This window comes from Idiotropiscis lumnitzeri, chromosome 16, assembly GCF_059441095.1.
Source record: "Idiotropiscis lumnitzeri isolate Australia: NSW breed Sydney's pygmy pipehorse chromosome 16, RoL_Ilum_1.0, whole genome shotgun sequence".
NCBI classification, from domain to species: Eukaryota; Metazoa; Chordata; class Actinopteri; order Syngnathiformes; family Syngnathidae; genus Idiotropiscis; species Idiotropiscis lumnitzeri.
In genome coordinates, this window is record NC_142406.1 from 12,405,949 (window position 1) to 12,428,834 (window position 22,886).

The window sequence follows — 22,886 nt, forward strand, 5'->3', positions numbered from 1 at the left end:
GGTCTTTAGCTGACAATATGCGCCTTGTTCCTTTGTGGTGACACACTACATACACCTTTTTTGTAACTGGGAGGGAGGGAGGAGGAGGGGGAGAGAAAGAGAGAGAGAGAGAGAGCGGGAGCGAGAGTGAGAGAGAGAGAGAGAGAGAGAGAGTAGGGGGAGAAAGTGGGCGGGGCTGTGCGCCACGTCTTTGCCAATCGGCGCAGGGCTACCTAATTAAAGCCCTACCAAGTAATCCCGTCCAGCACCCCCCCCCTCACACCACACACACTTTAAATCCTCCCCTTCGGCGCACACCATTGAAAAAACACGCCGTCCTTCTTCTGTACGCAGACTCCTCTGGAGCAGATCACGCGCAACATGCTCTGCGGGAATCGGCTCGTGTAAGACTGGCGGTGTTCAGTGGGGGCATTCATCCATCCATCCATTCATCCATCGGAGGCATCGAGACATTCGGAGCGACCGCGGATGCGCGCGCTGAGCAGCCGCAGAAGTCGCGTGTGAAAGCGGGTCGCGATCGCTCGTTTTTTTTTTTTGTTTTGTTTTTTTTTTAATCCCCGGAGCACCGCGAGGAAGGCGCCCAGCATCCTTGCTTCTCTCCCCGGTTGTCCTTGCACTCCGGCCCGGCTAATCGGAGCGCCGAGGACGTCCTTCCCATCATAAAAGCGCCTTACGTCGGGTAAGTGAGTGCAACGCATGCCTTCAATTTTTCTCTGGAGGATGGTTGTAATTGTCCACTGACTTATTTCTGCGGCCAATTGGAGCTGAAACATTCACACGCACGCATGCATGTGTGGGGAAAGAGACCTTTTGTTGGTTTGGCCAATAGGAAGAGGGGCCTTCATTTTTTATGAATGATCTTATAGCTGAGTGCACATGGACACCACAAAGAGGATCACTTTAATCTATTATTTGCGACTTTTGAGGTGCAGCATTACATCCAATACAAATCATACCGGCACTACTGGAATTTATTATTTAATTTTTCCATCTAATCCTTGCAGGGGTTAATTTATGATATGTCACTATGGGGTGCCGTTGGAGTAAGGTCGCACCTGACAGTCACTTTTTCATCAGATCATCCACAAAGCTCTCCTTCTGTCTCTCTCACCTCCCGCTTGCCGATTGGCTGCGCTGGCAAATTAAGTCAACAGAGGCCGCGGGACCGCCAGTGTGAGGATGCTAATTATCACCTGTCACTTAGATGCTCTCGATGCCAGCTCGTCTCGGGATAACGAGGATGAGCTAACACGAGCGGAAAACTGAGAGGAGGCAACTGTCCTCAGTGGTTAAGGGTTTTCTTTTAAATTGACCAAAAACTTTTAATTAGTCACTGGATGTTGAGCTCCATGCAGAAAGAGTTTGCAGAAAATTGACCTTTACCCTCACGAAATGCTTAAAACGTCACATTCATGATATAAGATTGTTGGCAGTGGGTTTGTTAAAACAAAAATAACGACAGGCCTTTAGGGAATCGATGGCACAGAACTATCAGATTCGTTTCAGTGTGTTTTAATGGTGCCTACCTTATGGAAGGACCTGGAAGAGGTGGTGACCCGGATGTTGAGGGTCCGAGAGAATTTTGTCTTGCCTTTGTCTTGGTTGCGGCACTGTGCAAGTCCTCAAAAGTGGGTAGCAGGGGGTACCAAATCATTTATTCCAGCAGTCCTAACTGTCCACTGCAAGTTGGTTTTCGTCCTTTTTTTTTGTGGTGGCACCATACCAGATTCTGATGGAAGAACACAGGATTGATTCAATGACTGGTGTATGAAACAAAATTCTCACATGCGAAAATGAAAAAACTGGAGTTATAAGGTCATCATGGGACGCTTTGATAAGTTGAAGTTGGTGAGACTGCCACCTAAAAAAACGGACACTTGATAATAATTGGACTGTATATTGGCTGATATGGTTAACTTTTGCGCCTAAGTGGGACTCATGTGCCAAGAACATGTGCTCGGCGGCGTGCTTGGAAAGTGGCACAGTCTGAATTATGCTGCGGATATGGTTTTGGGGCAGAGGCAGCGTTTAGCTTGCATGTGCTAATCTAGTTGTTACATAAGACGGTAAGTGTGTACTGGAGCGCTCCTCAGTCGGTCAAAAAAAAAAAAAAACTACCACTATTATGCTCTCCTTTTATGTTTTTGTTTATGAATGGCGACGTTTCAGGTTCAACCCCGCAGCCAAGGTGAATTGAAGTGAGACTCTGTAGGAGTAGAGACTTGGGATTCTCTTTCATGGCTATTTTTTGTTCACACGAACAGACAACTTGTTGCTCATGTCGACCTTGATGCTGCTGGGTGTCTCCACCCCCCCCCAACCCCGCCTCCTCCCACACCCACACGTCAGCACGTATGCAGAGAATACACAAGCGGGAAAGTCACTTTGAATTAAGGTTTGTCTCTGTAAGGAATGTCGGTGTTGCTTTATGAGCATAGAAACAGCAGGAGAAAGCCTTGGTTTAGGTTTCAGGGGCTTGACTTCCATCAACCCCCACGCCCACCCCCGCAGCAGTGGCCTGCTGCTTGTAAGTCTTCCAACAGCATGATGGATGTGGAAGGCCAATGGAATTATCTCGGAGGACAACGCAAGCCACTTTGCGGGAGAGAGGAGTCGCAAAACCAGCAGGAGCCAAAAATGACGGTCATGCGAGTTGTTGTCACATTCACCACGCACGTACACTTTTTGTGACTTTTTGGTTTGGTTGGGAAAAATTAATCGAAGCTGATGATATACACACACATCGGCATGCACGACATTTGTGTTATTCGACTAAAAATGTGTCAGGAGGCGGATCAACAGCACTGAGGAACTTTGGCGAAAATGGCAATTTGCCTGCTGAAATGGATTTGTTGAACATTTCATCTTGGATCGGCAACATATCACGACGTTTGAGCAAGCCACAAAGCTGGTGACATCACTGCAGCGTCATCGGTAAACTGAACTACTTTTACCCACAATTCTTCACGCTGAGTGCGGTTGGATAAAAAAAAACAAAAAAAACAAAGCAATTGGCCCGAGGGGAGGTTTGTCAAAAGCCAGAATGTTTCATCATGAGACTAGTGCGAATCAGAGAGGATTTAAAAGAGTAATTCCTCCCCCATGTGACGGTTTGTATCTGCACAGAGGAAGGGGGAGGAGGTAGCGGGGTGTGGTCAGTACCGGGTTGATGCAGGGGGTCTTCAAGTTGCCCCCGTGCATGCTTTCGGCCTTATAATCTCCTCTGATCCGACTTCGGGGAGGGGCCGGGACGTCTCGACAAAGTCTGCGATAAGGCTGAGGAAGCAAATGCCCTGCTGGATGTGCGAGGCTAAACTGAAGACTTTGCACGCGTGTGCAGTTATTACAGCCTCGTCATTGATGTCCGACAACTCACCTTTAGTCCAGACAGTAGTCTGCTGCAGTCGGATCCAGTTGGGGTACCTCAGGGTTCCTGCACAGTAAATGTTGCAGAGTAAAATTGACTTTATACAGACTATATTTTGTCCAAGCAAAAAGAGGAAAATATTCAGGGTAAGATTCTGCATAACATTTACTCTGAGAATGGAGGTCAACTTTCAGGGGTACCTCAGGGTTCCTACATCGGACCACTACAGTTTGAAATGATCCTTGTTTTCATGTGTAATGTTCTTCTTTATGTTCTTACATTTAACACCAATTAAGAGTTAATTTGTAATTGCTTTGTGGCATTTGACAATCAACAGTGTTGCTTACAACACTGTTGATTGTCCATTAGAGTCCAATTACTCACAAAAAATAAAAATAATTTGCAATGAATACATTTGCATGAGTTTATAAGAAAATACGGTTCGGCCGAGATTGGGATCAGAATTCTGAGTCACGCACCAGGCCTACTTTCTATTCCAACCCCATCAGGCCTTACTCTTTGATTACAATGATAAAACTTCAGGGCTATCTTGCTGCTTAAAGTCGAGGGAATCCAATCAAAAAGGCGCCGGCCAGGATTAGTAGGTGACTCCTCTACGTACCTTCGCTCGAATACCAAATCAAGAACAAGCATTTGGATCATAACGCGAGCACTTGCAAGCGATAAATCCGCCGAAAGCCTCCGCGACAACAACATACAAATACAAAAGTGGTTTGAAAAGAACTGACAAGTCATTTGGACGTTCAGTTCCTGCAGCCATTCGAGGGGAAAAGGGCAGCCATTTACTGCAAAAACATTGACGTGCATCGACAGAAAGAAAAGGCGAGCGTGTGCGCGTATGCATGCGTTCCTTGGCATAAAAGAGCCGACTCAAGTAAAACGGCACACGCTCTTCTATTTAGATCCTATCTCAAAGTGGCCTCCTTCTCTTTTCCATTCCACGTCCAACGATTGCTCTTCTACCATCGATCCGTTGTGCGCACCCACAAGGGAAGCGACACTTTTCTTCTTCTTCTTTGCATGGTCACTGCTCCATTTTTTGCCTTTTATCTTCGCCCATGTCCTTTTTTTTTTTTTTTTTTTTGTCCTCTCCTTTTGAAAAAGCTCCCAGCATAAATAAAATAGTAGTTTAACATCATCCCAGACCCATTTAGAGAAGATTGTTGTTGTTCCAATCAGTTCCGGCTATTTCCAGAAGGGAAGATAAAGATGAGCCGTGAGTCGAAGTTAAACATGCATGTTCAAACGTCGGCCGCTTTAAAGTGAAGTGCAAACGGACTTGGAATGCGCTTCTGTCTAGTCTTTAAAGACTTGGATGTCTCCATTAGGGTGAAAAAAAATATAATAAAGGTGCAGTTAAATTAATTACGTAAAACAAACGAGTCCATTTTTTTTCAGTCTTAAATTGTATCCAAATAAAGTAAAAAAAAATATTTTAAGATCAAGTTGCGATGTAGGTTAAAAAATACAAGAAAATTATTTAATGCGAGGATAGATGGAATGTGACATTAATAAAGTGGACAAAAAAAAAATCAAAGAAAATCTTTACTATTCTGATATTTATAATGTAATTCATTCGTCGACCTGTGAATATTATGATAAAGCCGTGATGTTTTTAGGCACTCTTACATATGGCTGCATCCACAAAAAAGGAGTGACAGCAGAAAATGTTTCAGGTGGAAAAATGTCCCGACAGTCGTGACAGTTCCCTTTCTAAATTTTTTTTTTTTTCGCCACCATGCAGCATCTCATGGCGCTCTCGGGGTTATAGTGGGCCAATCAAAAGGAGGGGGAAAAAAAAATCAAATGGATGTGGCGTCAGCCGGCTTGGATGCATTTACAAGCTTGTGTAATGACTGCAGACTCATTTGTGCCGGTGATGGAGCAATCGTACTGCAACCTTTTCTTCTCCTGATGGGTCTGCAAGCGAGAAGCATTCTTCCGTCGAGGCTCGGGTGATAAATGAGCTACTCTTCTGTAATTTTGGATGCGGCTCTTGAGTTGGATCTCATTAGTTTGTACACATAGAGCTGCACAGGGAAATAAAAAAGAACATTTTTTTTCCTCTCTTATGATCAAAGTCCATATCGTCAGGACAATGTGAAGTCTCTGAAAGATTATCCTGACTGATTATCCTGTGGTGTGGGGTCTTTTTTATATTTTTCATACGCAATCTGCTCAGCAAATGGTCCTATTAACCAAAATACTATTAACCCTTTTTAATATTCACAATTGGAAAACAGACTTACGATTGTCGAGTGGGTGGATTCGGACATCTTGCGTACGCCATACGTGATAAGAGGAGCAACAACACACTTTGTCACGTGACCTCCTGCACATTAAAAAAAATAAATAAAAAAAATCCATCAGTTAAAATTTAAGAATCATTCTGTGCACCCATCTGACAACACTGCAGTCTCACAATGCCATCCTGTTTTTACACACCGTAATTCTCACGCCGTAGGGATCGGCTGTCTGGCTGTCGCTCGTAAACACAAGAGAGTATGCATGCGTGGGTGCAGCTAACCAGGATGTGAGTGATCAGAGGGCCACAAGCTGTTCCTTCCCGAGGTGTCTCGGCGTTGTCGCTTGTGCATGTGCAAGGGGAAGAGGTGGCACGGCGGGAAGCGCGGACGGTACCTGCTGAGAAAGAGAGAGGGAGATAAAAGGAGGTGCAGATTAGAGGAGGGGTTTATATTTTTGATATCTGGTCAAAATTGTTTTTCCCCGGTAATAAACAAAAGTCTGCACGCTTAATGCCAAAATATATTGCAAAATGCCATAAAAGGGCAAACGAGAAATAAGCAAGTATGTTATAATATTTAGATAATTGAGTTTAGTTGAGGGCCTTCTCTGCCTCTTCTTGCTGCTTATTTGGCAAGGAGAGCTCTGTGCTGCCGAGCACTTAGTGGTGGAAAGTGGTACTACACCGAAGGCACACACCTCTAAATTTTGACATTCAAAAGTCATGACAAATAATTGCGTAAATAAATCTGTAACGTATCAGGTGACAGTGCACCTGATGTCGTGGCTGCAAAATGTTTTGTCTCACTTTCAGCAGCATCACGGTGAAAAAAAAAAAATAGTTGCCAAGCAGCCAAGACGTGACACTCGAACTTCACAGGCAAGCCTTCAGGTACTGAAGGAGGCAGCATGAGCGAACAAACGGGCGCAACATCTGAGCGAGTGCGAGCGAGCCGAGGAGTTCCTCTGATCTTTCTCTGCCTCCGTCTTAAACAGGAGCAAGAATCCCCCACAATGCACTGCGGCGGGCCTCTTCAGCTTCCCACATAATCTCCCGTGAAGGGTGTATACTTTTCCCGACTGCCTGCTGCTGCCTTCCAGAAGCTGCACAATACAGTCATACACAATCTGTTCCGTGAAGCGGGTTGGCTTCCAAGTTGTTCTAATTTCTGAATTTTATCAAAGTACATTAATATTATGTGATTTTTTTTTTCTTGCATTCTAGGCGCAAACAAAAATGTGGTCATGAATCACACATGTACACAAGCAATGTTTAACTGTCATAAAATTATGTAGAGACGTAAATGACACATACACATTTTTTTCTCATGTATTAATAAATCAGAGCACGCAGAGTCAAGATTAAACTCCAGAACCACTCAACCCCAAGACCTCGTATGATTTTCCCACCATTTCCGTTCCCCCCAACCTCTTTTAATTGGCACAGATCTTACTCCATAATTACTCCAGGGCCGGAAAACGTGACTGTTGCCAAGCCAATTAAAAACAAAAAATGTGACACCCCCCCCCCCCACTATGAGTCTTTGAATTATGAAATATTCATGTCGTGTCACCGGGAAACAAAAAAGATTACTGCTAAATGCATTAATATTTAAATGAAGTTATTATCTAAAGAGTCCATGATATTATGTAAACTGCAGCACAAGATAGCTAGCATGGTTTAAGCAGTAAAATGTTATTTATTTTTTGTACTTTATTATTTTTATTATTTTACTTTTTTACTGTCATTTGTTTTCTATTAATTTTACTCTTGTTCTGAAGCTTAATGTAACACGATTCATGAAAGACAATATTATCTGGCTATTTTGATATTTGACATTTGGTCGTTTTAGACGTTCATGTTGTGGATGTATAAACGTGAACTGCTTACCTGACCGGTGTCCCAAAACAGAAACATAGATGTGGACAAGTCAAAACGAAGCGACATGACATATCTGACAAAGAAAATAATATAATAAAATAAAATATCTTACACTCAAAGTAAGATATTAGCATTGCTACAGGTGCAAACAGCGGTTACGACTAGCGAGTGACAAGCGACAGGTGTGGGGGGCAATCGTGCGTGTGAAAACAGGAAGTAAAGCGTAAGTTTGACGCGAAAGGAAGTATTTCAAAATAAAACAAGAACCATTTTTCGTTTGTCACCCCCCCCAAAAAAAAACTGAGGTTGAGAAGTAATTGTTGACTTTAAGAAGAATCAATCTTACCTAATGCCAATTAATCAAGAAAAATGCCAAAAGAAAGCTACAAGAAACACTAGAAAAAGCAAAAATAATAATAAAGGACATTTATCGGTCAATTCAAGGACCTGTTGTGAAGTTTTTGCATTCAGCTTATTAGAAAAGAACAGCAAGTGCAAAAAGTAAAAAAGTTGAAACACTGAATAATTGGACATATGCATTCTAAATGTTAAAGGTCTGTCACGGTTACAGTGCGTTTTAAATACAAGCTGAAATTTCAGCCGAAACTTTTTGTGTACTTCCAAAACTTTATGATACATCGCAGTCATCCGTGTGCTGAATATGTGAGCGATTGCCTCCAGCTCCAAAAGGCTGCTGCGATAATAATTGCCATCTCCATCTGGGAATGTGTGTGTGTGTGAGCGTGTTTGTTGGTGTGTCCTCGCCGCATGGTGTGCAGCACATGGTCCAATAGTGTGTACCCTTTTTGGGGGGGCTTCTGCAGCACTGGTGGGACTGCATTTGGAGACAATTGTTGCCTCAAAAGCCACCAGTCATTAGCATTAAGCAAAAATATTTTTTTTATAAATCAGTTATTTTCTTTTAACTCATTTAATCCATAAAATACATGTACACATTTTCAGAAATTTAGTCCCTGCCTCCGAAAGCAGTATTTACACGTCTTATTGCATAAGGGCAGAAAGGAACGTGCCACACCCGTTAAAGGCCGCATAAGGCCCCCGGTCCTTGAGTTTAAGACCGACAGCATAAGTTAGTCGGTGCAGTGAGTGGGCATACATGGCGATCTCATTAAACATGCGCGCTAATTTGTCAGCAGCACAAGGGTGAACGATTGATTGCCTTCTCCAGTATCCACAGCCAGGTTGGCATCCTGCCGCCCGTGGTTGTTTAGTAACCGGGACAAAGGCCAGTGGGCCGAACTCCGTGTCGCTGGCTGCTTCCAGTGCGCGCTGGCAGAAAGATCTAGAACAGCGCTACCAGCGGGGGATGAATGCAACTTGGCGGCGAGCGGGGGCCCAAAAGCATTTAGCGGAGATCAAGTGGCGCTACAGAAAAGAAAAAAAAACACGCCAGTGACATTTAAGAAGGTTTCGAGGGGATGCAAGACGGATGGAGTGGGGAAGCTAAACGGGAGGAAAAAGGGAAGATGTTGAGGTGTTGTGTGTCGGCGCATCGATTGCAACTAAGGATAGAAATAAATCTACGTTCGCGGTCGCCTCTGCAGCAGTAGGAGGAGGCTGTGTGGGGGGCCATTTTGGACGAGAGGTCACGATTACATGCACACAATACGAGGTAGCCTAGTCGTTAGCATGGTGTGCCTCACAGTTCTCAGAATCTGATTGTCGTGGTTCCCAAACAGCAGAGGGGATATATACTGTGAGTATTGTTGGATGCTCTGTTTGTATGCGTTGCTGCTCCATGTTTGTTCAAGTAGAAGTTGGTCGAAGGGATCGTGACTGGAACATGCGGTTGAACAGACTGGTAACTTGGGGAGCATTAAATGGAACAGTCCTGAAATGGTGCAGGTCCTACTTGGAGGAAAGGAGTTTTTTTCTGGTGATTGGTTTCTGATCTGATTGAATGGCAATGGCATGCGGGGTCCCTCAAGGGTCTGTCCTAGGACAACTTCTGTTCAGTCTGTATATGTTACCCTTGGGTGGTTTACAAGAAATTTTCCAAAAGGAAAACTGAGGTCATTGTCTTTAAATCTTTTGGTTGAGTTGCCACGTGTAAGAAATGCTCGCATTTGGCTAAAAGATTTAAGGCGTCCTAAAACAAAAGTCCGCGTGTGAACCATAACTGACTAAATGACCCACGTGCTACCTCATGTGTAGCAGGTAACTCGAGTTTTTGCATGTTCATCATTGGCGAGAGCTGTTGTCATAATCTCTCCATAATCTGGAACGCATCCACGGGATTACGCGACAAGATCCTCCATGTTGTCGTTCCCGGATTTCTGCACAAGGTGTGCAAAGTTTTGCATTTTATAAATAGAGATCTGAGTGAAGCATCGTAGTATGTGTCTGTCTGTCTATTCATCCATCCATCCTTCTATTAAAACACACATATACCTTTTCAAAAACATAGTCGCTGCCTCCCAAAGACGTATTTATACGTTTTAGTCTTTTTTTTTTTTTGCGGTTTAGCTTCGTGTTTTTATAGTATTAGAGGACAATATTCTGTAGGCCTCGCAAAATCAGTCAAAATCCAGAAAAACGCTGGGATTGAAGGGTTTCCTCTTGTGCGAATTTCTGGGATTAAATAATCAATCTATCGTCCTACCATCAACCCTCTACCTTTCCCTTTGATTCTGCCCAACCCATCGACTCGTCCGTGCTTCCCTCTCTCCTTGCGACCGTCGCTCCCTCCGTCTGTCCATTTGTCCCCGTATCCACTGTCCATCCACCCACTTATCTATTCATCAATCGACCATCTGTCTTTCTCTCCGTCTCTCCCTTCCTCCATTATCTGTCAACGCATTGCGCTGTCCATCCATGCCACAATCTGTCTCTTCCTCCCTCTTTCCATCAAGCCATGATTCTGTTTATCCATCTACCATCTGGGTCCCACCCGTCCATCCTTCTCTCTCTCCTTCTCCAAGGAGGCATTGTCCGCTGATTCAGAGGCTTTCCGAAGTGTGTCGTGTTCGAAAGCAAACACAAACGTATAACGACTGAAATGAGTGCGGTCAGGAGAGCCAATGTCACAGCAGTCAAGATGAGAGAGAACTGTTCCCGAGACGAGTTTTTGTTGTGCGCCGCTCGATGATGCTCCAGGCAGGTAATAGACTTCGCTACTTGTCGACGGAGCGTTGGAAATGAGGTCAACCTTCTCCCAGATGGAGGTCCGAGTTCACAAAAGAGAGTCCACTTGTGCCCTGGTTTTCCTCCTCTGTCCAAAGTTCGAAGACTTTCTCCTGTTTCTCATAGGATTGCAGTCAGGTTTTGGCTTCTGGTGAATATTTTTTTGACATGGTCGATAAGAAAGTAGTTCAAATATGCTCACAATTTTTGGGATTGTTTCACGATAATGCTGATTTTCATCTATGACTGGTGGAGCTGTAATGAATCCCTGCGATAAATGAGGGTTCGCTCTATATGATACGTACCTTATATGAGCGCTGGTATGCTATACGGCTTTGGCCCGAGTGAGTCATATTCATCATTTCCGTGTCTAATCTGCTTCCTGCCTACTTTTCAAGCCTTCCTTTCGCACTTCAATGTGGCGCCATTACAGTCACCTTCTTTTCTGCCGCCAACCTCAAATACAAAGAAAGCAGCCTAGCGTCGAGACCTTTTCAGTGGCATAAGGTGCGTGAGTACGCGTGTAATGAAGCCCTCCCCTCTTTGATGGAGTTATTATCGGGACGCGAAAGGAGAGATGAGAGTGCTCCACGCTCAGGACCAGTCCTCATTCTTATTTTTAACCATTCCATTAACGTCGCTTTTTTCTTCAATCACGCCAACCGCGTGTTCTGATCTCATCCCGCTGCCTTTTTAGGTCACAGTGGACGTGAATTACAGACATTAAGACCTTTAGGCAACGTTATCACGACCACATCGGAGACTTGAGGGCTGGCAGATCATAAACAGGATTATCTTTTGAATTGATTTTCCTTTTCATAGCCTGATATCGATGAATAAAACCATACATCGATTCTTTTAATAAAGATTTTTTTTCCTCATGAATTTACACGACTTCACGTGTCACCCTAAAATGACTTCCATATGAAAATAGAATTGGTACTGCGTGAAATCGAATCAGGGCCTTCGTATCGAATCAAATCGATTTTTGAAATTTGAATCGATAGCCAGCACTACTTCTGACCCAACTATAATTTTCGTCGTAACATTCCTTGCGGGAAATCGCAACTATGTGTCTGGTGGTGAAATCATCGTTAAGGGAGGCTGCAGTCCATTTTTGATGGTTGTTGCAATATTGACATCGCTTCTGGTGATGGCCGCCATCACACGGCACGACGTGGCTCAAAGTGGCTGTGCGGCGCGTATAATTATAGTCATCAGCAGGCGGACAATGCCGGGCGGAGGCGACAGGAGGGTGAAAAAGAGTGCAGGAGAAATGATGTGAAATTGAACGTGGGGAGGGGAAAAAAAAAATACGGATGAAAGGTGTTGTCGTCTCAGGTGGCCCTGCGAGAGAAAGCGCGGGATCAATGATGTCTGTCGGTGTTGCTTTTCACGTGGCACCAGCTCAGGCGCTCTGATATTTTCTCCTCTTTCGAGCACATCTCACTAAAAAGCTCCTTCAGTTTGCACTTATCTTTTTGTGCTTTTCTTCATCAAGTTCACATTTATCTCCCCCCCCCCACCACCACCCCGGTTCCTCCACTCTCCATCTCAATTTGCTCACCGCCGCCCCGACTCGGTCTATTGGAGCTGACGTTTGGGGCCATCACACAGTATCGCGCGGCATAATAAAACTCCTAGCGCCAGTCGATATGCTTTAATATCTGCTATTTCTCACCGCTGCCCACAGAAATCATTTCGACTTCATGTGAGAGGACACGACTCAACTTGCTTCGAGTTCTCCCAGTCGGAGGAATAAATAAGTAATTTTGTCATTTTGAAGTGGCTTGAAGTGTTCGCTAATGCACTTTGAGGTGGACTTTTATGAGGAAATATAACACAATGGAACCAGAACTCTTTTATGCTTAAATGATAGCGGGGGCCATGAGTTTTCATTTGTGCTACTAAGATGGGGGCCACATAGGACCACAAAGTTCCTATTAGGGTCCACAATTATAATTGTATAATTCACGCTCACTGAAATTTAAAAAGAATCACACGGGTCTCACTAAAAACCGAACGAGTCGTGCAATGGTAAATACTTTTATCCATAAACTAACTCGGAAGTTTAAAATCATAAAATTACACTTTTTTTCCTGCAAATGATGTCACTGATTATTAATCATCTATTTTTTGAAGGTCAGACAAGCTAATAATTAGTGTAGTCAGGACATCCAAGTGAAAGTGCAATTCTTTAGAATTACAAGAAAAATTGTGCTTTGATTTTGATTTTTCAGAAGTATCGGTACAGGATCGGTATCGGCCGATACTGCACGGCCAGTTAGCGGTATCGGTATCGGGACCCAAAAAGTGCTATCGGAACAACACTACTAATAACGCATTTTGAAAAGATTTCATATATCATATGGACGGTTATTATAAGGATAATCTTGACCCGGATCAAAATTAAACCGGGTACATATTTTGAGTACATGAAAAATGATCTCCATCAATGGATTCTCGATGACATCATTAGCGAGCATGTTTTCCTGTTTCACCCGTTGCGCAGAAAAAAAACATGTCACACGTGCGAATGTCGTTGCCCAGCTTAGAACGCTCTGGAGCAGATGTTTGAGTCTTTGCATGTGTGTGTCAATTTGCAACGAGGCCTCAGCAGGAACTAGCGACAAGTAAGCAAGCACTTGGAGCGGAGAGTCAGATTAGAGCTTTGCGACTCAGGATGGAGAGATGAACGATTAAGAGGCAGAACGCAGGATTGGAAGTGGGCTCTGGGATTAGCGTGACTGAGGATGGTGAGGGAAGAAACGCGATGAGATAGCGGGAGCGACAGCATACGGTGAGCTTGTCAGAAGTAAAAAAAAAAAAAAGAACAAAAAAAAAAAGTGAGTGGTGCGGAGATGTCAGCGGGTGTTTGCGAGATATAACCGAGGGCCGTCTGTCACGTTCTGTCACGTTTTGTGTGATTTGGCACTTGAAGGCTTTTTGTCACAGTCAAACACCTCCTTGAGCCGCCATGCGGGAGTCTGAAGGACCAAGCTGCTAAACTATGCTCACTAAAAAAAAATAATAATAATATATATATATATATATATATATATATATATATATATTAGGGCTGTCAAAATTAAAGCGTTAACTCAGGTGATTAATCCCAAAAAATTTTTTAACTCAGTTAAATATTTTAACTCAGTTCGGTTTACTTCAAAAATAATTTGCATACTTATTCAAGTAAATATTTCTTTTACGAGCTTCGCAAAAAATAGTAGTTGACAAATGAGATTAATTGCAATTAATCATGGATTTTTTTGTGATTAATTAGTTAAAAAAAATGAATCACTTGACAGCACTAATATATATATATATATATATATATATATATATATATATATATATATATATATATATATATATATATACATATATATATACATATATATATATATATATATATATACATATATATATACATATATATATATATATATATATATATAGAGCCAGACAGACAAATGCGAGGGAGGATCAAAACAAAACTAAGTGTCGCTCCATGTTCATGTAATAGAACAATTAAAGGGCCCGTTATTGAACAGTATATCGTTGCAGCCATAACTAAATATATAATGCATTGTGCTTTCACGCTGCAGGTCCAATCGATCTGCTTTTTACATTCATCATTCACGATTATGTTGCGCATGATGAAGTTGCGGTTATTGCTCTTTTCACTTTTCACGCGGGGCAATTAAGTGGAAAGGTAGCTTTGAGTGCTTTGTGTTTTAACTGGGAACTTTTAATGAGGACGCTTTGTTGTTAACAATTAAGGCAAGCGGACGTCTGGTCCTCTTCCAACCGCGCGTGGTGCGCCGTATAAATGTTCCTTAGAAATATCGTCATATTAATTCAGAGTCCAAAGGTAGTCCCAAGGATATTTATATTTCTTCTCAGCCCGGTAAAACATACAGTGCATATTGGAACAGTTAAGCTCCAGGGTGGAGGGGGGTAGGGGGCAATAAATCATAAGTGATGCCTGGGTGCACTCCCCTCGGTGCTTTGATAAATGCCTACAAGCATCAATGTCAAGTCTCGACGCCAACGTCTCGCGCCGTGAGTGACTTAATATGCACACTACATCATTTTATTAGCCAGCTGAAGAGGCGTTCAAGGTGTGTGGGTTAAGGCCTGCACCAACCCGGCACGCTTAATAAGTGCGTTCACGGGCGACTGTCATGATGCAGAAAGTGCACCTGTTGTATGCATAAATGAAAATACGTGTGGCGCTTTATTTATTTATTTTTTTAAAGTTATATTGATCATAGAAATAGGTGTGATTGTGAATGTGAATATCGGCGATGAGAAAAAGCTGGGCTCTGCTCCAGCTGACCTGCAACCCTTATGAGGACAGGAAATAATTGGGGCACACGTTAATTAGCGGGACAGCAGCTATTCGAGAAAATTCGGCACTTGAGACACGCCTGTGGATGAGTCCAAATTCTACGATGATGTGCGATATTAACAGCCATGCGAGTGGATTTTTAAGGTTTTTAGTTTTGTTACATGCGTGGAAATGTGAGCTTTGTGGGTCAGGAAGATTAGGAACGCGCACACATCACAGCGCACAGCTGACTTGACACACAAACACAGCTGGCCAGCGTCAATGTGATCGGCAGTTTTGCGTGTGCGCGTGTGACGTCAACAAGCCTCGGGATTATTTATTTAATGTTTTGCAAATGTGATGCTGCCGTTGACTGTGTTTTATAACATCGGAGCGGATTAGGTGGAATCTGCTTTTAGTACCAGAAAAAAAGTCTTTGTCAAAGTCACGCTGACGTTTGTACACCTCTGACCATTTATTACGCAAGAGTGAATCTAGAAATCATTACAGGTCACTATTTAAAAAATGTTTAAAAATTGCCTGTAGATTCGACATAATGGCGCCAAAGCACTATTTTCTACCTAACAGGGCTTTGACCTAATCGAAGCTCCTCCCCTAACTTTAATGCAGCCCCTTGCCACCAAGATGGCACCAAAGCACTACTTTTATATTATATGCGGATTTGGCACCATTTTTTTGTTGTAACTACTGCAACTATATATTTATGTTATTTAGGGGAATTAGAATTCCTAATCTCAATCCTTTTGCGGATGGGCGATTTGGAAAATTACTTTAAATATGTGTGACATAAGGATGGAATAATGACACTATGCTAACAAAAGGGAGAAAACAGTAGCGAGTAATGGCGGCTCATTATTTGGCAAGCAAGAGCTCACAGTTGTAATCGCAGCTCATGAAGTCTTGCCCAAGTGCTAACGAATTAACTGCTCCGAACTCATAAGATGAACTGTTGCTGACCCGGTTTACGTTCCTGTGTGTGATTGACAGGTGTGAAAAGTAACCCGAGCGGTGCTGTAGTCACTGTCACCCAACCCCCCCCAACCCCCCCGCCTCCCCCCCGCCAAAAAAGGCCCCGCACCTCCTTGCCCGAGCCGCCGCCATGGGCAAACAGAACAGCAAGCTGCGGCCAGAGATGCTGCAGGACCTGAGGGAGAACACGGAGTTCTCCGACCACGAGCTGCAGGAGTGGTACAAGGTAACTCCTCACTCAAAGCCTCGACGGGGAAAATAAATAAATGTCGCTTACATAATAGGATCAGCCTCAATTGGTTAAATCCATGTCGGGGACTAAATGCAGAATATTACTAGAGTGGAAAATCAGAGTTGAACAATCCTAATTTGATTATTCAATGGAAAATGTCGGAAAATTGCAAATATTCTTGAAAAGCAAAAAAAAAAAAAAAAAGACAAATCTGAACGGATGAATCATAGTGTTCCATCAGCGGAATGTGACTTGACCCCAATTCATGCGGACCTTAACCGCATAAAAATGAATGTAAAAGTCAAATAGTATACAGACTTGGAATGGGGGGCGGAAGATGATCTTGTGAATTTCCAACATTTAAGAAATTATCAACGCCGCTGTTGACACGCGTTCGTCTCCTGTAAATTTAATGACTTGGATCACTACTTTCCAAACCTGAATCTGAGTCTCCTTGGCGGCACTCGTACGCGACCTGACAGCCGGCCGAGCGCCATCCCCTCCCAACGTGTTAATCCACTGGCCAGACTGGATTAAGAAGTGATGGCATGCTGACCCGACCGAATGACTCTTATGCGCATACGTGACGCTTTTTATTTTATGCCTTCTGCGTGGATTTGACCTGCATACATTAGCGAATGTGCTCACAGATGGGCGAGGAACAGCTGTCACTGATAAAGCCGCCACCTCGCTTACCTTTGACCTCAGCCCCGCTGACATCAGATCACCTCCCGCAGATGATGCTCGCTCATGAGTTACGAGTGGCTTTAAATAGACTCAAATGTTTTTTTTTTTTTAAGTATTATAGAATTAGTCAATCAAGTGTTTGGTTGGACCACATCTTATCGTCATTCTTTATCTTAAGATCTTGTAGTTTTTTCGAAGATTTCAGCGTGGTGGGAAAAGCTTGCTCTTTGCTTTCGTCCCCCAAAGGGTTTCCTGAAGGACTGTCCGAGCGGAACGTTGAACGTGGAGGAGTTCAAGAAGATTTACGCCAACTTCTTCCCGTACGGCGACGCGTCCAAGTTCGCCGAGCACGTCTTCCGAACGTTCGACACCAACGGCGACGGCACAATCGACTTCCGGGAGTTCATCATCGCCCTGAGCGTGACGTCGAGGGGCAAGCTGGAGCAGAAACTCAAGTGGGCCTTCAGCATGTACGACCTGGACGGCAACGGCTACATCAGTCGTGAGGAGATGCTGGAGATTGTTCAGGTGACATATACGAACGAATATACTGGAACTGCGACACGACACTCTGGAATCAATTAGTTTACCGATTATCTCATTTATTAATCGAAAGTTGATGTATTTTTTTAAATAAAATTTCAGATTTTAAGTAGAATTTCTTTATGATTATTATCATTTTAATAGGAATGATTGGATTTTTTTAAATAAAAATTGTGTTTTATTCCACTTTATATATTGTACATACATTTCATTTTGTATTTAAGTAGCTTTTTACAGAATTTTATTTAATTTGGCAAATTTATAGTTTAGTGCTGTCAATTTCTGCTAATACTAATTTATATTTCTTTTAAAAAAATATTCCAAATTCAATATTTTTAATTCACTGAAGGAAAGTAAATGTAGAGGTGCCACTGATTAAAATAACTCCTCATTAATAGCGTGAGTGTGTGTGAAGTGGTGGATTAGAAAATTCAATTGAACCCGATTTATCCCTGAGTGTGCGCAATGACGGGATTATCTCCCGACTCGTGGAGTTGGCACATCGTGACATGAGACAATGGATTTGTCGTGCGCTACTCCTGATGTGTCACTCGACAACCTGCTACCACAAAAAAAGTCTGATCGCTGTTTCTAAAAAATCTTCGAACCATCTGCTCCCACTGCAGTATCCCAAAACAGTTCAATCCTGTTCTCTTACCGCATCTTCCACGACTACATGAACCACGACGTAAGCCTCAAACGAGCAAAAAAAAAAATTTGAAAATATATTAAAAGTTAGTCACATCACCACTGCCGAATAATTTGATCCTGTCATTTTACAACCCGGGATGGTCAAATCCGGTCAGCGAGAAGCCTGATAACGATCCTAATCCCCTTGAATCAGGTGTGTTGGAGGACTGACATATTTAAAACAGGTTCCTCTCAAGGACTGGACTTGGGCACCCCTGGTATTGACAAATTCACACTTTTGGACAACTTAATCTTCAATTAAGCTCGGGGTCATCAATCCTGTTCCTCGAGAACCAGTGTCCTGTCTCTTTTCCATCTCTCGCTGCTGCAACATGCCTGATTCAAATGATCAGGATCGTTCTCCAGCTTCTGCAAACCTTTCTAATTATCTCATCAATTGAATCGATGGATGGAAAACAGGCAGGACACCGTCCCTCGAGGAACAGGATTGATGACCCCCAGAATTAAGCAAAGAAATATTTTTTTTTAGAATGTAGTAGCAAAGAGTATCAAGTAGTACATTGACTAGTCCTTTCAAGAGGCATAAATGACCTGAAATGAAGTCATCCACTGTAGTCCGTCTCGCTTTTGGAGCCGAGATGCTTCTTCGGGTCTCATTTGCACGAACGTCCTTCCCCTCTCGAGGTGTCCCAGTGATCTACTGTCTTGCTTTACGCACTGCACTCCCACGGGAGCCATCTTAATGGCTCTGTAAGCTAATTGTAGATGTGCGCCGCGGGCTACCTCGCTGAGGTTAATTTGATGCCACCAGAGGGAGCGCGGCGGTCATACGAGAGGACCCAAAGATGGATCGGATCAATAAGCTACACCCCGATGACTCCCCGTTATCAGCAGATGGCTTTCTATTCGTCTTTTTCTGTCACTCAAACCTTCATCTTTCCCTTGACTGTGCCCCCCCCAGGCTATTTACAAGATGGTATCCTCTGTAATGAAGATGCCAGAGGACGAGTCCACGCCCGAGAAGAGGACGGATAAGATCTTCAGACAGATGGATCTCAATAATGACGGTGAGGTGTTTAACATAGAGAATATGTGACCCGCTCTAGCTAAAGGCTCAGATAATCGTAAGAAAATCAGGAGGGCCCGAAAGGTCATTTGTTGAAGTGTTTTGAGCTTAGCAGGAAAGCCTTCTCTGTCTACAAAATAAAAAAAAAAATGCTATTAGGAAAAATAAAATACAGCGCTCCAACTAAAGCCAACGTCCTCGTTTTCCATGCCCAACGCAGGTAAGTTGTCCCTGGAGGAGTTCATCAAAGGTGCCAAAAGCGACCCCTCCATCGTCCGGCTACTCCAGTGTGACCCCAGCTCAGCCTCCCAGTTCTGAACACCGCCACCCCTCCATCTCCCCCACTCCAGGAAGCCCGCTTGGCGCCCCCTCCCTTCACTTACCCTCTTTGTTGCTATGACAACAGTCATCGAGAATAAATGCATGACGGTTCTCTCATATCAACCTTTTTTTTTTTTTTTTTAAATGTTCGTGTATGCAAAGGGAGGGAATATAAGAACGTATCACTGTTATCTTATCGTTTATTTTTGTACATGTCGGCTTCTATCAAAGGACACGCACCATACGTATCGATGAGAGCGGCTCATGTTCCTAAATGGCTCTCTCGCGCTGGAACTTGAGCAGTGTCTCGTCCACAGCACACGTGTATATCATGTATATATCTATTCATACACACACACACACATATATATATATATATATATATATATATATATATATATATATATATATATATATATCATGTCTCATGTGTATCATAAAATGAAGCCCATTTGCAAAGTATTATGTAGCGTAGCCTCATAGTGTAACTTGGTGGGGCGATGTTGGTTTGATTTTTTTTTTTTGCATTTAATTTATTGAATTTGAAGTACATTTAGGATGCTATTAGGAGAATATTATATTATATTATTACTATATTTCCTCAAATGGTGGTCGGGGCAAAGTGATCGGCAGTTGTTTACTTAACTGCACGTCGATGAGGGCAGCCCGTTATTTACAGTATATAAACACATAATGCGTAATTTGTCATTTTTTTAAAAACTTTTATGGCAAAAGATTGGACATGGATGCGCACAACATGCAACTCATGTTTTTACAAATTTGTTGTATTCGATTAAAAAAAAAGAAAAGTTTAAACCATTATAACATGCGCAGCGTCAACATTTAATTCAGTCATTCTTGCACATGCCACTAGAGGGAGCCCAAGTACCATACTTTAAGAATGCCTGCGATCATCTTTAATACTGCACATGGGATTCGTAAGCCTTCACACGTGAATTCATTTTAGAGACTGCTTATATGCTGCTGTTTTGGTTAGCAACAGGATTCAACCATCGAGAGCTATTTGAGGATTTAAGGTATTATTTATTTTGTGGTGCAAAGAACCAACATGGCTGTTGCTGTCATCGTCATTCCATTTTTATTTGTTTGTGTTTTGTACATAATGCTTTCACGTCATTTTATTTGTACATAATTTTATTGTCCTTGTGTTAAAAATGACAAAACGCAATGTTAAGGTTGGTTGACTTGGAATACCCATCATGCATTTGATATTAAAGAAAAACAAGCAGTAGCACATTTTTTTTTGTGTTTGCAAAGTATCAAGTCTGATTGTGTGTATGCACGTTGCTACGTATGGAATGCTTGAGTTTCATTTTAACAGTATTGTGACGCATCAGCCCTGCATGAACCTGGAAAAAATGACCCCCCTAAAAAAAAAAATAATAATAAAAAACGACGTTATGCACGGCGGTATTCTTTTGCAACTCGGCATTGCAACCCGCAGAAAAGAAAAAAATAATCGTAATAAATTACTTGTTTTGACTCGCAGGTCACTCACTAAGGGCTCGTTCATCACTCGGAACGCTTTAATCACCTTCTGGATTAGTCTGCTTAGCGGGCAGTTAGAGGAAGGGATACGTTTTACAAGATTAGTGCAGTATTTTATTGAGAAGTCCAAAGTAGTGGCTGTGTTTACATGCTGGCTCTTCAGACGTGTTTTGCTAGAATTGGAGCCGTTGGATTTGATATCGTTGTTAAAATGCTAAGCTAAGGCATAGGATAGAAATTCCATGATTCTTTCACTTAGTATTAAGGCCACACTGAAAAAAAAATGTCATATAGTTGTAATTTTATGTGGAAAAAATTATCTTTATCAAAGAAAGAAATTAAAAAAACGTGAAAAGTCAGTTATATGAAAATATTTGTCAATTTACAACAAAAAGAAAGAAAAAAATTTTTTTCATGTCAATTTATGACGATTCTTGGACTTTTTTCAGAAAATTACATCTCATTGCTCAACTCCATGACGTCATGCATAATAATACTCTGAATGTATTCCTACACCTGACTATTTTTTTTCCGAACATTCCGACTTCATATTCTCATAATTGCAAATTTTATTTGCACTTCATTCTTTACTTTTGAAACTTTACAACTTAAAAAAAAAGTTTTCACAATGAGGATTTATTTATTCTTGCAACTTCACAACTCATCATTGAAAATAAGATTCCGAAGTTTGTTCACCCAACATATTTTTTTTCTTATAATAGTATGAATGTAATCTTATAAAAAAAATTATGACTTTTAGTCTTGTAAATTTCTGACTATATTCTCGGAACAATAAGAGTATTTTCATCACATTATGTCTTTATTCTTTTAACACCATTTTATTCATGCAATTATATCAGAAAATGACTTGCAGTCCACTTAACATTCCGACGATTTTCTCGTAATATTAAAACTATGTTTATAGAATGTAGAGTTGTTCTTTTATATCATCTTAAAACGTTTGATGTTTTTCAGTGTTGCCCTAATACTCCTTTTTTCTATTAAATGATTTTTTTTCTTATTTGTTTTTTTGTTTGACTGCGGTAGAGCGAATACAATCAAAACTATTAAGAAAATATATTAAGTTCCTCACTTTAGCATTCAGTGCGCTTTCATTCTATCAAAATATAAAAACACAATGCTTGAGATAACTAATTTTACAATTTACAAGCATGAAAGACCACAAAAAAAAACACATTCCATCCGTTATGGATTAAACTAAACATCATTTCACTTTCATTTTAGCTTATTGCACGCGATTGTTTTCTTTTTGGTATACTGCCCAAGTCAAACTATTTTTTTTTTGTGTGTGGCATGGCCAAGCAGTGCCAGGTGAGTTTTGAATTGCTCTTAAGTTTCCTTTTCAGCACGTTTTTTTTTGTTGTTGCACATTTTTGTTGTTTTTTTTTTAACTTTTGGGGGGAACCTGTAGCGTCACTGCCTCCTGCTGGTAGCATAAGGAACAACACTGATTTCTTGTGTCACTGCCTAACATGAACTTGCTAGCTTGTGTTGGATGACATTTTTCTTCCATCTGATCGAACCATTGCACTGCAAACGCACCCTTCCTAACTTTTCTGTTGCATGAGAAAAAAAAAAGAAAAAAAATAACAGTCATGGGAGGATTTGTTCTATTGGACCTGAATTACCAATATAGATATACTTGTTTCAAAACTGCACGTGTGGACTCTTCTGTCATTTCTGGTTCTAAATAAAATTAGGACATAAACGATTACGTCATGCTTGGTTTTTTTTTTTTTTCAAAACGAGTCGACAGACTCACACAAAACGGACTTCCTTTAAAGAAATTATAAATTGTTAAGTTAATTGTTGGGTTTTCATTTTGACAAGGAAATATTGCGAACCAATTAAATTATTTTGAGATAATACACTTTG

The 22,886-nt window shown here is 41.9% G+C and overlaps 1 protein-coding gene and 1 long non-coding RNA gene across 2 annotated transcripts; one reads left to right on the top strand and one right to left on the bottom strand.

Moving 5' to 3' along the window:
- The first annotated feature begins 255 nt into the window (after nucleotides 1-255).
- hpca (hippocalcin) lies at nucleotides 256-22,725 on the top strand. The gene is made up of 5 exons (XM_088318097.1): nucleotides 256-679; nucleotides 16,000-16,207; nucleotides 17,147-17,428; nucleotides 19,056-19,161; nucleotides 19,381-22,725. The coding sequence occupies exons 2-5, from the start codon at nucleotides 16,112-16,114 to the stop codon at nucleotides 19,476-19,478; spliced, it is 582 nt and encodes a 193-aa protein (XP_088174223.1). The 5' UTR covers nucleotides 256-679; nucleotides 16,000-16,111; the 3' UTR covers nucleotides 19,479-22,725.
- Nucleotides 1,602-5,721, bottom strand: LOC148321479 (uncharacterized). The gene is made up of 3 exons (XR_015839457.1): nucleotides 5,638-5,721; nucleotides 3,377-3,433; nucleotides 1,602-1,729 (listed from the first exon to the last, which is right to left on the bottom strand). It is a non-coding gene; the product is annotated as an uncharacterized LOC148321479 (long non-coding RNA).
- Nucleotides 22,726-22,886: the final 161 nt, after the last annotated feature.

Bases quoted from the DNA above. Each gene is read 5' to 3' on its own strand.
- hpca (XM_088318097.1), top strand. From the start codon at position 16,112: ATGGGCAAACAGAACAGCAAGCTGCGGCCAGAGATGCTGCAGGACCTG. The intron at 17,429-19,055 runs GTGACATATACG...TGCCCCCCCCAG, and splicing joins AGATGCTGGAGATTGTTCAG to GCTATTTACAAGATGGTATC. The intron at 19,162-19,380 runs GTGAGGTGTTTA...TGCCCAACGCAG, and splicing joins GATGGATCTCAATAATGACG to GTAAGTTGTCCCTGGAGGAG.